This window comes from Physella acuta, unplaced genomic scaffold, assembly GCF_028476545.2.
Source record: "Physella acuta isolate Inbredline_101_S28 unplaced genomic scaffold, ASM2847654v3 ptg000920l, whole genome shotgun sequence".
NCBI lineage: Eukaryota > Metazoa > Mollusca > Gastropoda > Physidae > Physella > Physella acuta.
The window spans coordinates 206,219-221,856 of NW_026732437.1; the positions used below are offsets into that span (position 1 = coordinate 206,219).

A 15,638-nucleotide genomic window follows, 5' to 3' on the forward strand; every position below is an offset into this window, starting at 1 on the left:
CAATTAAACTGGACTTTTAGTTGAAAATCAGCCACCATTCAAGTATTCTAGTGTCTGTGGGTCCACTGGTTTATTGTTTTACAGCCTAACGAATTCTCAAGAGATAACTATTGTTCCATTTTAATTAAGGCCTTGATTGTATTTTTGCCAAGATTTTTCTATTTTAATAAATACATGAGTATTTTTTTTTTTTAAATCTCATTTTACTGGTAGCTGATGTTAATACTGTAGGCCTATGGAAGTTCATTTCATTCCTAACCCCCCTTTTTTGCACAAACTTACAAACAAATGCTGCGAAAAATGTGTAATGTATCTTCAAACAACACTGCTCCTAGTAGCTCATCTCAAGTTGTCTAGTAGTCAATGGCAATATATTTATTTACTACTTTATAAACTGTAAGAATTACATTGTGCTTGTCATGTTCCTGTTTGTGGTATAGTTTATCTTCAGAGATCTTACAGAATTATAATTTGAATATTTAGCATAGTTTGTCTTGAAAAATGTGCTTGTCATGTTCCTGTTTGTGGTATAGTTTATCTCCAGAGAACTTACAGAATTATACGTGAATATTTAGCATAGTTCGTCTTGAAAAAATATGCTTGTCATGTTCCTGTTTGTGGTATAGTTTATCTCCAGAGAACTTACAGAATTATAACGTGAATATTTAGCATAGTTCGTCTTGAAAATAAGAACAAAAAGTGGTTTCACTTTATTTTTAGCACAACTTATTACTACAACCATGTTTTTGAAAAGCCTAAAATGTTATTTGTATTTAAAACTGTGTTGATAGTTTAAAAAAAAATGAAGAAAAAAATGTGTACATTAATAAAACTTTTACTCCTCAAAGTTCATTGTAATATAATAAATAATTTACAATTGTGTAAATAAATAGATGAAAATATAAATACTATTGCATAAAACATCATTTGAAATAACAAGTCTTACATGAAGTGATACATAAGTCATATGACTTAATTTAGTCAAAAACAAAAGCTGCATCATGTCTTTGAAAAAAAAGCTGTCAGAGGTTGTATATTTTTATCAAGAGACTTTTTCTTTTTGCGCCCTCGTTTAGACTCTTTAGTAGGGCTGGTAAATTTGCGTTTGACTTTTTGCTCTATACTTGATCTGGCAACCTGAGTACTGCCACCAGCAGAGTGGTCAGATTGATTCTGCAGTTCCTGAGCAAAGTGAAAATCATTGTGTTCTGGCAGCTCCCACATGGAAATAATCTGGCCACACTTGTCACACTCTATGTAATCCTCACTGTCATTGGGTGAGACTTGATTAGTCTTACTAAGGTTAGGCGAGACCTGATTCATCTCATTAAGGTTAGGTGAGACCTGATTAATATGAATATTAGGTGAAAGCTGATTAGTCTCAGTTTTATTTGTCAAAACTGTTGGAGATTGTTCATCTGATTTTCTCACATCAAGAACAGCAGCTGAGCATACATCAGAAGTTTTTTCTAATGAAGCGTCCTCATCAGAAAACTCCTGGATGACATTTGTTGTGGACCCACTTTCTGGAGATTCATTTTTTGTACTCAAAGCTTTGAGTTTACCAGCAAAAAAACTGGATGCTTTAGCAGTATTCACTTGTGGTAGTTCTACAGGCATTACTTCCTCTCTGCCTTCACTATCTGAGGGCTGAGGTGGTTTTCTATCAACAACCTTTATCTGGCTGAAAAATGATTTGATACTTCTCTCCCCTTTGCTGCCATTTTGATTATTCCCCATATCAGCTGGTTTTGTTGATGGAGAAGAGTTTAGTGAATTATTTAAAGATTTTCTGGAACTTTCTTTGAAATGGTTGTGGTCAGTTTTTGATTGAGTTGAAGGCACATTCATGGTACTTTTGCTTTGTAAGTCACCATTTAAGTCGCCCCAGTCCACACCATCAACCTGGTCACCATCAGACTGGTTGCAAGTGCTTGTTGAGCATGCAGCTGCAGTAAACATAGATGAGATCTTGTTCTGTTCTTCTAAAGGGTGGAATTTGCTGGCTGTCAATCCTAAATAGTTGAATGGTCGTGTCCTGGCAAAATATTTTATTTCAATAAAAAAAATCATTTCTAATTTTTTAGCACTCTTGATTTGTAAACAGTAAACAACTTTTTAAATGAGTAAATGATTACAATGTATTATTATGTATTAAAAATAGAGATGACAATGCCAATGATCTAATGTGGTATTAAAAAAATTCAAATGTCCACCTACCACACAGAACTATGATTTGGACTGCCCTTAAATTGTTGCAGCAGTGCTAATGCATCAGAAGCAAATTTCTCCGCCTCATATCTAACTAATGCACAGGTGCGAGATGAAGAGGAGTAACCAGAGTCTGTCTTGAAACCAACGTTGACTGTTAAAGACTTGGCTATTCTTTTATTCTGATAATACAAGAAATTATAACAAATTACAGACGTCAATGATAAACAGCGCGCTATGTTCTAAGACCCTGGATATCACAGCCAGTCAACAAATAGGCATCAACATAAAGCTATGTGCTCTCACCGCATCTCTGTCTCGGCTCAACCTCTCCATCACTTCTTCAGCTAGCTCTGACAGCCACTGCTTTATCTGATGACAGAAGCCATAGCTTGAAGTGTGTATATGTTTACATCAACAGCTGTTCAACTACAGCTTAATAACACATATCTTAAACTACAAGGAAGTATTACAATTAAGATTATACTAATCTCAATTAACAGAAACAAAAAACTAATTTAAAAATAATTAACATTTTAAATATTTTTTAAAATTATACTAGATTGTAATTATTCACATCAGATATAGTTAAATTAATAGAATCTGATCAATTGACCTTAGAAGTCGTGTCTAAAGCTTCTTTCCCCATGAACATTTTAGAACAGCCAATAGACTTGGGTAACTCTCTCACTGCTACAGGCTCAGTGTCAATACCACGGCAGGCATAGTACAGCCAGCTTCTGAAAGTTTTAAACTAGGTTTAGATTTGACACAGACTATCATAGTACAGACAGCTTCTGAAAGTTTTAAACTAGGTTTAGATTTGACACAGACTATCATAGTACAGACAGCTTCTGAAAGTTTTAAACTAGGTTTAGATTTGACACAGACTATCATAGTACAGACAGACGTAATACAGCCAGCTTCTGAAGTTTAAAACTAGCTTTATATTTATGTGTAAAACAGACTATCAAATTTTTCAACTAACTACACTATCAAACTTCATAATCTCAGCAAAACTAATATTATTTTTTCTAATAATCCACAAAAGCTTAAATTGATCACAATGAGTTTTCTTTAATGAAAGACTAAAAATGTATATTGCAAGAGTTATAATAGAAATGTAATAATTCTTTTCCCATCCTGTAAAATGACATACCCTGCTTTATTTCCACAGTGTTTCTGCAGCTCCAACTCAGAAAAGCGAGTTACATCTCCCATCATCTTGCAGCCTAATTCAATGATTGATGCCCCAAGTTTTCCTCCTAAATGACGGCTAAGAAAATATCAAACAAAATTTCCAATTAACTAAATAAAATATAAAATCTTTAAATCTTAAAATTATTTATGTGTTATTATAGATCCTATATATAGAGGTACTTACATTTTCAAATATTCAATAGATCATCAAATTTTAAAACAAAACTATCACACATATACATAGATCAATATATTTTTTTATTGTAGATTTTAATTACTTAAAGAGACAAGAGCTTACATTTTCTGTAGAGGTAATGTTGAGAAGACTGATGGTACTGATGAATGAGGCAGGACAGTTTGTTTGTTAGGCTTATTCCTACCACATGCCAATTTGGCTAGCATCTAGAAGAATAAAACCAAAAAATGGCTTTAACTCTTACAAAAATGTTGGCAATAATACAATCCTAACAAAAACTGGTTACTTAAAAACCTATAAGAACAGTTACATTACTTCTATAAATTCATTTTTTTGTTTATTGAACAAAAGCTATGTTAGTAGTCAACAGTTATGGTTTCCTAATGAGGTAACAAAATAGTTGCCTGAAGTGATATATATATATATATATATATATATATATATATATATATATATATATATATATATATATATTTATACACATGACATTTGACAACCTTCATAGGTAAAAAAGTTGGAAAGTTCTAGCTGTTAAATGGTTGCAGGTACTATGAAACTTTGGTGAGGCACTGTGACAAACCTTATTGTGAGCTATGCCTGCGGAACAGGTAAATCCTGTGTCTTTGAAAACTGCCGCTCTCATTTCCTCTACAAGACAAGCAGCCACAGCCAGCCGCTGTTCACACTTGTCTACTGATGCATCAGAGTAGATTTTTTGTAGCCATTCATTTTTTCCTGAAATAATAAAATGCATGAAGGGTTATCATACAGCAAAACAAATGAATTTTAATTGCTCATTTATTATGCTAACCATTAAAATACTATTTAGCGAGTTTTACCATCTGCACCATCATAGGCTTCAACAAAAGTATTAGGTAGCTGCACATCTTTCACTGGGCTTTCTGCCATCCCTGTCATTCTTTGTGTGACTTCCATGGTCAAATCTAAATATGCTTCGTCCACACTGGCACGTTCAACACAGGAACAAAATTTGCTGAAAATTGCTATCACTTCAGCCCCAGCTTCACGGTACCTGCAGAGAAACAGTAGCTTTAATTGGTGTTCATTTTAATGAATGGACAACAGTTTCAGGTCTGATCCAACATTTGCAATTGCCCTACACAGAATCACTTTTAAAATAGTGCAGTACTAAAATTAAAAAATCCACAAATTTATTACATGAATATTTTTACTTGAGGTCAATACAAAATAGATAGCAATAAAATTACTGTTGATAATTGATAAATTTAAATTAAATAAATATTTGGTTTGATAATATCAAAAACGTTTGAGTTGTATTTAATAATTCACATGGATGAGTGAAAGAAATACACCACAAAACAGAAATAAAAACAAATTTGATGCACATCAATAGCTGACGCAGTTGACAGTCCTGATTATACTAACCTTGTTAAGTCAGCTTTCCCTCGGACTTCTGGTACTCTGGCCAGGTGAATTTCAGGGCACATAGCTTTAGCATCGTCACCACGCATCTGTCGTGTTACCCCACATGCTCTAGCTTCATATCCCACTGCAATTATTCTATTATAAGAAGAATTAGTGGCTTTTATTGTTTAATTTTTAACCAAGGATGGACTAAAAGAGTGGCATAGTTATAAAAAAAAAAATATTGAGTTCAAATTTTCTTAAACTTTAAGACTTCAAGGCTGACACTTACCCCCCTCCTTTCCAAGTCTTGTATTGTACTACAGCACAAGGTTTACCTTTTAAGCTAGGATTCAACCTTTGTTCAACTTGAACATAGAAGCAGTCCATGTCAATTAAAACAACTTCTCTTTCAGTCATTTTAGTTATTCACTGTTCATTTAGTCATAAAGTTTAAAGTTTATGTGATTTGTTCTTCCTAATTAGTAATTACAAAGTTAATAGTTTCATGTCACTTCTGTTTCATGAGTCAACTTCAACTACAAACAAGTTAGTAGATTTAATCTATAACTTCTTAGTTCTTTTTGCACATTTTCTGTGGAATAAAATTAATGGAGAATATATAAAATAAATTAAATATTATGGATAGATGCAGGGTCAGGTGGTATACTAGTTCCACACCTGTAATTAATTTCAATTTTGAAAAATTTAAAAAAAAAAAAGAGTTCTCCACTAGCCACGGACACTGGAAGTGTTAGTATTCTCAAGGATTTTAACAACATTTAAATTTGGTACATTATCTTCCAATTAACATTTGCCTACTCAAAAATAATTCAAATTAAGTTAGATAAACCACTTGTGAAATTTTTTAAAAATGTTTGCAAAATTTTTTTTAATTCTAATGATAAATTATGAAACAGGTGGTTCTTTTAAGTATATTTGCATTAATAATTGTGCAGGCTTGTTTCTGTTTGATGTAATGCTTTATTTTTAAAAATGTACATTTTTACTATGACTAATTTAATTATATAAGAAAAAACATGACCGATGAAGGTCTGAATCTTTAAAAATTCATAAAAAATGTATTTGTAAAATTAAATTACAATTTTTTGATAAAATAAAAACCGCAAGTGGTTTATTTCACTGATTTTGTATAGTTTTTGTGTGCAGGCAAATGTTTGTATAGCCTATTATACTATTATTTTATCAAAATAAAGTCGATTTAAAGTTAAAGTATACATAGCTGATAGCCTATATATAATATTTAATATATAGGCCTGTTGTTTTCAAATTGTTTTTAAAGGCAAAAATGAAAGAAAATGAGAAGTAGGTAGATCGAATTGCCCGCACTAGGATTCACTAGGTGATAGCTGAACCTCAGTAGATTTTGAAAATGTGGTTGCTTTGAAACAGCTTTGTCATTTGTGTATTGGAAATTATTAGACTACATCATATTAATTTTAAATTTATAAGAGACTGGTAAAAACAAAACGTGAAAAATCACTCAAGAGCTCTGGGCAGGTTTTTTTTTAAATTATCTCCCTTTGTCCGAATGCTACATGCTACATACTATGATACTTAGTTATACTACTCGAGCCGATCCCCGGCATATCATACGTCGCTATTTAGTTGTTTTATTTTCTACTTTTCAGTAATTTATAATTTTTGAATTCGACGGTATCAATGCTGCCACTGAAAATATTTGCTTTAAAACACTATCAGTAGGTCACTACCCCCACCCTCTTTTCCCCCAACCCCTACCCTACACCCCACCCCCCCCCCCCCCCCATGAAAGCAGCCTACTCTTAGTTACCTCCCCTAAGTTTAAAATCGTTTCAAACTAAATTATCTGTCCCTAATAGCCGGCTCTACGATTGTAAACATTTAGCGTGAACCAAAGCTCACCAGACCATGTAGGGGTGGGGAGGTAGGGAGCGCGCTTACAGCTTGTTTTCTAGCGTCTCCAAGAGGAGAATTATAATATATTATATAGGCCTATAGATCTATGACTATAGATAGACTCTTATAGAGTATAGGCCTATAGAAATTATAGATACTAGGCCCCGCCCTAAGGCCTAATCTAGATTAGCCTGAGTATATAAAATAATATAAGAATCCCGCAAAAAATGTTGTAGAACTAGAGACATCATGTTTTGATTTTAATGGAAAATTAAAAATTAGCAGATCTAACTAACTAGACTACTAGAGTAACTACTAACTAAATAAAAAGTAACTAGACTAAATCTAGTAACTAGTTACTAGATCTAGTACTAGTTAGATAATCTAATTAGTAACTAGCTAGATTCTAGATCTAGATCTAGTCTAGATCTAAATTAATCAACATAGACTCTAGAATAGTTGTGAAATAATCTAGATCTAGATCTAGAAAATCTAGATCTAGCACTAAATAAAATTGTGTTAATTCTAGATCTAGATCTAGATCTAGACCTTGATTTAGATTCTAAAAATCCCGCAAAAAAAAAAGTCATTAAAACAAGAACTCAGAACAAGGGAGATCAGTCTTATTTTATAGAATAATACGTGTAGTCTAGACTAAAATATTCTCCAAAAATTAAAGAATTCCTTAGGGCCTACCTAGGTCCTGGTCTGGTTAGGCCTAGTTTATAGTCAGATCCAGATCTAGAATAGTTGACAATCACATATGGTTAATTTAAAATAGACCCTAAATTCTAGATTCAGAGAAATAAAGTTGAAACTAGCAAACAAAATGCATAAAAGTTCTAATTACAATAATATATCTAATTCTAGATCCAATCAATGTTTTAAACCTTCATTAAAAAGAATTTATTTATTTGTTAGTTTCATTTTAATAATTTTTATTTTATTTAACACCATACACACAAGTGACACAGCTGAAGCCTCAGTGAAAGTAAGTCCGATCTTTTACTCATTACTGTCTTACAGAACACTACACTTTAGTTAACTACGCTACATTTGAGTATGAGTGCTACTGTACTATACTACTATTTTGGGTAATCTATCGTTTTGGGTACGTAAAATCGCCCGCGGCTAGTAATGTACGAAAAAGTTACCTCATTGTCAAGGCTTTAATAGAAGTATATTTTGATATATTTGTGTCAAATATTATAGTTAAATGAATAATAAACCTAAATCAACAGCTAAATATATCAATATCAATATAGGCAAGAAATTAACTTTAAACAGCAGTGTTTGCGAGCAGGATTTCTTATATAAACAGCAGCCATTTGTAAAATAGAGTTGCCTTCCCCTGAATCTCGTGCTATAAGTTAACAAAGAAAGAACTTAAAAGATGGCTGCTATAGTAAATGAGCATGGTTGCATCTGTTGGAAACATCGCTAGTCTTCATTTATTATTGAAAAGTTTTAATTCAATTGTTTGAAAACAGGTACATAAATGAAACATTTTTGTATTTTAAAAAACATAAATCCTCCTCAAAATGTGAAATAATTATTAAAATTTTAGGAGTCACCTGGTTTTCACATTACAAGTCGCGGGCGATTTTACGTACCCAAAACGATAGATTACCCTATTTTGTAATATTAGTAGTAGGTATAGACTAGGCCTACTAACCCCCCCCCCCCCCCCCAACGAAATGGAATTTCAATGTAGGCCTAGATCTAGATTTTTAGATCTAGAATGTATATAATTATATTGAAAATATGATATACTTTTATCTACAGTGTTCGCCTCTCCCCCCTTCCATCCCCCCCCCCCCCCCCCCGAGAACAAAGTCTGGAACAAACACTGCACACACTACAGTTACAGTCTACAGTAGTACACACTAACACAGACTACAGTACACCGAGTACACTCTATGACTCTATATTCTAGATCTATAGGCCTATATGATAGTATATAGTACTTTAATGGGTTGGGTGACACCATTCCCTACTAATTTAGAATTTAGGGAAAAGAGGGGTGACATGAAAGCAAAAAAAATTACCATCAAAAGTAATGTTTTATCTTGTTAAAAAAATGTTTAAATTTGGGTAGATCTATAAGGATGACACCAAACTAAAAATAAAATAAACAATACTTAGGCCCACTTGCCTAACTTGATCTAGAATCTAACTATTAGCACATCTAGATCTTATTTGTAATTAGAATATATTATTTATGCCAGATGTTCTAAAAGCAAAGTTATTTTATTTTAATATTCGAATTGAATTTATTAGCCTATTTTTTTATGATTATGTATATCCAGAGGCCGCAGCGATGGGTAACAAAAGAGTCAGCACTCATTTTTTTAACCAAAGAAATGTCAAAAATGGAGGATTTTAAATCTAACATTTTGAAACCTATTGTTATTGAAAGAGTATCAGGGAGTGATGGAAATAAACTGGTACAAAAGGTAATTATACTTATACTATTGATTTATTTGTTATAAAATCCCGTGATGGATAACATTTTATATATTTTAAAAGTGGATATATGACATCCTACCCATTCGACAGATATGTGACTGTGTGTTAAGCTGTCCTGTTACTTCTGCCAGGTTAGGCTTTCTGGAATAATTGTAGAAATAAACATAATATTCTACATTTATTTTCACTAGCATATAGTTTCTATGTTGAAAACCCTGGACTGGCACATAGAAGAAGATAGATTTACAGATGTCACGCCATATGGGCAGAAGGAATTTACTAACATTATTGCAACTTATGATCCTTCCAAGCCTGTGAAAGTGGTGCTAGCATGCCATTTTGATTCTAAGTACTTTACAGACTTTAAGTAAGTTATTAAATAAATTAGGTTTTATTTGTGTTTTATATTCCTGATTAGCATTGGTTGTTTTTTGCTTATTTCATTTACTTTCTGAGACTAAATCATAACGTTCTACTTAATTAGAACTTCTTGAAAATTTTGATATACAAAGAAAATATTTGTAATAGGTTTGTTGCTGCTACTGATTCTGCTGTGCCTTGTGCTATTTTATTGGAAACAGCTAGACAGTTAGATTGTCTAATGAAGAAAGGCCCAAAAGAAGCTAGTTCTGTGAGTATAACTAATTAAAGCTTATTTCTAATTATTTTTGGCATAATGTATCACATAAAAATAAGTTGTAGATAATCTTGTTCCAAAATTTTACTTCCTGTGACAGGCCAAAGATATTACTCTCCAGCTGCTCTTCTTAGATGGGGAGGAGGCTTTTAAGCAGTGGACAAGCACAGATTCTATATACGGTGCTAGACATTTGGCTCAGCGCTGGGAGAAAGAACAAAAACTCTCTTCAATTGTAAGCACAAAACAATTAAAAAACTCTCGTCATTTTCAATCAAAAGGAGCCATTTTAACTTGTTGTAAATAGCTTAGATTACATTCAAATTCTTGTTGTTTTTTTAAATTATAATCTAATCAGTGAAGTGTTAGTTTTTTTTACTTGTGTTAAATGATCAGGTGTTGTTGGTTGAAAGATCAGTTTGTAATAATTATTTTATTCTTGTGAGCAGCGTGAATTTATCCTGCTGGATCTTATAGGAACGTCGGACACACACTTTGCAAGACAATTTTCTGAGACTAAAGAGTTGTATGCCAACCTGGTTAAAATAGGTACAAATTTTGCTCTCACTTTGGCTTACTGACACAGTATTCATTCTCACTTGACGCTGGACATAATTTCTCTTCACCAAAAACTTGTTTGTCTCAGATATTTAAATAGTTTATTCAAGAAATATTTTACATTCTATACATGTTTACTGACAAAGTTTTCTACATTTTGTGCACGTAGAGTCATTACTGGGAGAAAAAGGCTTACTGACAGTCAAGCGTTCATCTCCCATATTCACAGAGAGGGAGAACTGGGGAGGAATTGAAGATGACCATATCCCATTTATGGAAAGAGGTTTGCAACTTGCAAGTTCCTTGTTAGAAATACTTTGAATTTCCTGAACACAATTTAAATAATGTTCACTTTAGTGGGTTTCTTTTAACTTTATTGTTCATTTTGTGTCCTTTAAAGGTGTAGAAGTACTTCATCTGATCTCCTCCCCATTTCCATCTGTTTGGCACAATGTAAAAGATGATTGGGACCACCTTGACTTCAACCTCATAGATGACTTCAGCCGCATATTCCGGGTGTTTGTCTCCAACCTCTTGCACCTACAGCCTGAAGAGCGAAGCTGCCGTAAAAAGTAGGCATTCACAAACCTTGACACAAAGACAGTTATTTGTTTTTCTAGACTGTGTGGCTGGTGACTGCATGATGCACAGTGCCTTGAGATGTTCATTTGAAGGCACCTTTTACATATCTTTAAAAATATCATATACATTAACTGAACACATTTAACTTAAGAATAAAATAAATTATTTGTATTAACCTAATTTGGAAAAAAAATTAAGTAGTGCACATTTAAAAATGTTAATTACATTTTTCTCAATTTAACATTACAAACCAGATCTTGATTTTAAAGTAACTGCAGTTAAAATTTGAAAACTTGTGAACTAGTTCATTTCCCATTTCTAATTTATGAATTGTTTTCATATACATTTTTATAAACCAATGTTGCACTGCTATTATTTTGTGTTTTCTAAACATTGATTTTAAACAATGGGTAGACAACATTTTGGTTTCTTGAAAAAGTTTAATTAACAGTGGGGCTACAGTTCAACTAACAGTGGGGCTACAGTTAAGTAATTTTAGGGCTACAGTTACACTAACATTAGAGGTACAGTAATGTAACATGGGGCTACAGTAAACTAACTTTAGGGCTACAGTAATGTAACATGGGGCTACAGTAAACTAACTTTAGGGCTACAGTAATGCAACATGGGGCTACAGTTAAGTAATATGGGGCTACTGTTCAATAATTTAGGGCTATGGTTACACTAACAGAGGTACAGTAATGTAACATGGGGCTATAGTAAAGCAACAATGGGGCTACAGTTAAACTAACATTAAAGTGGTTCAGTTAAGTAGCATTAGGGCTACAGTTAAGTAAAAGTGGGGCTAGAAATGTGCTCACAACCCTGAATCACAATACATTATTTAAATGAGTCAGTATTGCTACATTAAGTGAAGATGAGGTGTATGGTATCTAAATACCACTCACCTTTTGTTGTTGTAAATGGACACCTTGACATGTAGTGTTACATGCATGAGTTCTTTTTGATGTTTCACAAGTGTAGTTGTTAAATTTATTTTTGAAGCGTGTTAAATTTTACTTAAGTTTCCTTACACAATTGTCACCAGCCATTTTTGTATTAGTCAAGCTCAAGGTATAAAATAATTCATTTAAAATGAAGCAGTTCTAAATCATCAATATTTAAACACAAACAATTGTAGCGTCTTCACACTGCAGTTAAACGTTGTCAATATGGTTGTCACTTAGCAATAAAATAAAAACGTAAACTGATGTTGCCACAACTGTCTTTCAGATGTTAAGCTCAAGCATTCATGATTTAGAGAAGTAAATATATTTTGGTTTGTGTCTTTCTGTTTGGTACAGTAGTTAACTTTTTTATTTCCTGTCTAAGAAAAGTAAACATATTTTGGTTTGTGTGTTTCTGTTTGGTGCAGTTTCACCTTTTTATTTTGTTTTGTGAAACTGATTTTTAAAAAAAATTGTATTGGGTCTGGTAATCTTCTAGATGAAATTATTTGTTTTATTTTGGCTGAATTATTATGTGTTTACACAAAACATTCTTGAGATAGCAGTGCAAATAAACTAAATGGCAGGAAGCTTTTTGGGAAATAAGCTAACAAGAATTGTTATCTATATTCATGTAAAACAGTATATTGAAAATAGAAACAGTGTATTTCCTGTCTAATTATATATAGGTGTGAGGTTTTCTTTAATTGCATAACCAAATGGTTATTAGGAAATAAATTTACTGCATGCTGCTTCAAATTGTATGTTTCTGCCCTGTTGTGTAGTGCCTAGTAACAGTGCTTTAGTTATTTAGAAAACTGCCTCTCAACTTGATCACTTAGTACAGGATACACATTGGTTGTGAAAGATCTGTCTATAACATACACTTGATCACTTTGTACACTATACACATTGGTTGTGAAAGATCTGTCTGTAACATACAATTGATCACTTAGTACAGGATACACATTGGTTGTGAAAGATCTGTCTGTAACATACAATTGATTACTTAGTACAGGATACACATTGGTTGTGAAAGATCTGTCTGTAACATACAACTGATCACTTAGTACAGGATACACATTGGTTGTGAAAGATCTGTCTGTAACATACAATTGATCACTTAGTACAGGATACACATTGGTTGTGAAAGATCTGTCTGTAACATACTATTGATCACTAAACCTTATGATAGATATCTGCACAAGACAAATATTGACCTCTTCCAGTTAACATGATACCAGATATGTCTATACATGATATCCTTAGGATTCTTTGTCTAGATATATTTGTATAGAACATGTGAAACCATTTCACCAAAAGAAAAAGAAATTAATAAATTTTTTAAAAAGTTACCTGAAGCTCAACTGAAAAAAATGTGAATATAATCATTATCTTGTGGTTAACAGGTGGCTTTAGGTGGAAGGATGAAATGTTTGCTTAGTTTGTTGTGTACTGATTTACTTGCCTTAATCTTTAAATAACTCAGTGAGATGAGCTACTGTCACACTAGCGAGATAAATAATAGATTTTTCAAGCCAATCATTGAAACCCAACAGGTTAAACTATTCATTAGAACTATGTACTAATTAAACACTTGTTCTTAAAGATCACATTTTACCTAGTGAGTTTAAACACTAGTTCTATGTTTTTGTCTGTTTTCAGTCGTTCAAGGTTGTTTATGCTTGATATTACAAATGAATATTTGTAAACACTGTACATATTATTTACCATTTTAATCTTTTTTTTTGGAAAAATCTTGTTACTTAATATTTAGGGATCTACTGGCTTTACCTGAGTGTATTATAATTCATTACCTTGTTATAAACAGTATTTTATTTTTGGCTTTAATATAGTAAAATAGCTATAATAACTCAGGGTATTCAGCAACTAGTAATTGTATCTTTAACTTGCACAATCTCTTCAGGAAGAATGCAGAGCTCTGATTGGTCAAGTTATTTTCAGCAGAAGTTTGATGGAATCTTTTTGACAGTTGGACCAGTTCACTAAAATTTGCATTGATACATTCCTTCTGTTTGGTTTCTCAAGGGAAAATTATTTGCGCTATGTCTTGTCGCAGCTGAAATGTGTACATTTGATTTAAAATCTTTTAATCTGATTTACAATTAGAACGTTGCTAAAGCCTTTGTTTGAAATAATTTTGTTACCTGCCTTTGTGGCTATATGCAAATTTTTTTTAATCAATATTATTAAATAGCGAGCACTGCAACTCTAATGAAGATGATGATTTTAATTTTTTTAACTTGCCAAAACTTGGATTGCTGCCCTTTGTTTATCTGTAAGAAAAATCTTTTGACTTAAGTACTGCTTAATTTTGACAGCATTAAATCTTGACAATTTTTAATTTTTCTCTTGTAGATATATTATAAAAATCAAAACCTGTTATTTTGTCCAACCAGTTTGTCTTGCCAAACCCATACTGTAGCCAATATTTTATTTATAAACTGAAAGCTTATGTGAGTTGACATGTATTTGTTTTAGTGCTGCTTGTATTTTCTGCTTTAAACCTTGCCACTTTTAAAATCTTGTATTAACATAATTATTTCAAGTTATTATTATTTCATTAACTTGACGAACTCAAGTCTGGGTTTAATGCCTGGCTGTTAGAATCAAACAGATAAAACTGTACCAGATATTTTAAAACTTGCTAATTAACTTGTAAGGATTACTGTTAGATACGCTGGAGGAACTGATGTTTGAAAAATGTTTAGTCGTGTTGAAATGTTAACAAAATTTCTACTTACTGTGTGATTTTCAAAAACCGTATTTTACTTGTAAACACCATATTGATTGATCACTATGAAGAATTTTTTTTTGCCTAATGTTTCAGCTAGTAGAGGGCATAAAAATAAAATTTTGTTGATCATTTATCATTCTATCAATCCAGACCATTTTAAAGTACCATTTGCTGTGTTCTTTGTTTCAGATTGTATACCATTTCTGTTTGTATTTACATTTTTAATTTACTTTATTAAAATCAATTTCTTCTATTTCTTTAAAATTTTCTAAATTGAGCAATAAATAATTTTTGGATTATTCTATTGTTTGTGGGGGGGAAAAAGGTATATTTTAAGGGCAATTGGGTGCTTTTGTTTCTTTTTAATCTAGCAACAAAAGTGGACAAAGATCTGGCTGATACTACTAATAGAGATATTCCCACTATTTTTTAAAAAAATATTTTATTATATATTTCTACCTGCCAATAGTTTTAAATAATTGTTAAAAGGCTTAACAATTTATAACCTGTCATTAGGAAATAGAAAATAAATATTGTGAAACTTGTTAATGACAAGTTTTTCATTGACAGGGTATTTGCCTTGAAATTATTCACTTTTAAAAACCAAGTGCCTTTGTGTTATTTTGTGATACCCTATGTGATGATCTGTTTTAATAAAAATTTTAACTACATATCACAATTATGCTCCTGGTTGTACTGAGACAAATATTACATTGTATTATGGTGAAAGATGTACTCAATAAATTTGTTTTATCTCATATTATGCTTCTTCATGTTGTATTTCAAAACCCACTA

General features: G+C 32.1%; 2 protein-coding genes across 4 annotated transcripts; one reads left to right on the plus strand and one right to left on the minus strand.

Moving 5' to 3' along the window:
- Window positions 1-827: 827 nt before the first annotated feature.
- Window positions 828-7,511, minus strand: LOC131953404 (DNA polymerase eta). The gene is made up of 11 exons (XM_059316568.1): window positions 7,442-7,511; window positions 5,286-5,588; window positions 5,015-5,149; window positions 4,447-4,640; window positions 4,188-4,342; window positions 3,710-3,813; window positions 3,371-3,487; window positions 2,828-2,951; window positions 2,518-2,583; window positions 2,221-2,393; window positions 828-2,038 (listed from the first exon to the last, which is right to left on the minus strand). The coding sequence occupies exons 2-11, from the start codon at window positions 5,411-5,413 to the stop codon at window positions 1,000-1,002; spliced, it is 2,235 nt and encodes a 744-aa protein (XP_059172551.1). The 5' UTR covers window positions 5,414-5,588; window positions 7,442-7,511; the 3' UTR covers window positions 828-999.
- An 82-nt stretch (window positions 7,512-7,593) lies between these two features.
- Window positions 7,594-15,603, plus strand: LOC131953411 (glutaminyl-peptide cyclotransferase). 3 transcript variants are annotated; one of them, XM_059316578.1, is made up of 10 exons: window positions 7,594-7,883; window positions 9,202-9,348; window positions 9,553-9,728; window positions 9,890-9,992; window positions 10,099-10,233; window positions 10,448-10,547; window positions 10,726-10,839; window positions 10,957-11,128; window positions 12,372-12,403; window positions 14,013-15,603. In XM_059316578.1, the coding sequence occupies exons 1-9, from the start codon at window positions 7,722-7,724 to the stop codon at window positions 12,376-12,378; spliced, it is 1,116 nt and encodes a 371-aa protein (XP_059172561.1). In that variant the 5' UTR covers window positions 7,594-7,721; the 3' UTR covers window positions 12,379-12,403; window positions 14,013-15,603. The 3 variants fall into 3 exon arrangements, with proteins under 3 accessions (XP_059172561.1, XP_059172560.1, XP_059172559.1); XM_059316577.1 differs by having other exon boundaries at window positions 12,372-15,603; XM_059316576.1 differs by lacking the exon at window positions 12,372-12,403.
- Window positions 15,604-15,638: the final 35 nt, after the last annotated feature.

What these genes read in the sequence shown, in the direction of transcription:
- LOC131953404 (XM_059316568.1), bottom strand. Translation starts at nt 5,413, where the DNA reads ATGACTGAAAGAGAAGTTGTTTTAATTGACATGGACTGCTTCTATGTT. An exon ending in CACTGTGGAAATAAAGCAGG is followed by an intron (nt 2,952 to 3,370) that starts GTATGTCATTTT and finishes TAAAACTTTCAG; the next exon opens with AAGCTGGCTGTACTATGCCT. An exon ending in TGAGCCGAGACAGAGATGCG is followed by an intron (nt 2,394 to 2,517) that starts GTGAGAGCACAT and finishes TTGTATTATCAG; the next exon opens with AATAAAAGAATAGCCAAGTC.
- LOC131953411 (XM_059316576.1), top strand. Translation starts at nt 7,722, where the DNA reads ATGCATAAAAGTTCTAATTACAATAATATATCTAATTCTAGATCCAAT. An exon ending in AAGTACTTTACAGACTTTAA is followed by an intron (nt 9,729 to 9,889) that starts GTAAGTTATTAA and finishes TATTTGTAATAG; the next exon opens with GTTTGTTGCTGCTACTGATT. An exon ending in AACAAAAACTCTCTTCAATT is followed by an intron (nt 10,234 to 10,447) that starts GTAAGCACAAAA and finishes TCTTGTGAGCAG; the next exon opens with CGTGAATTTATCCTGCTGGA.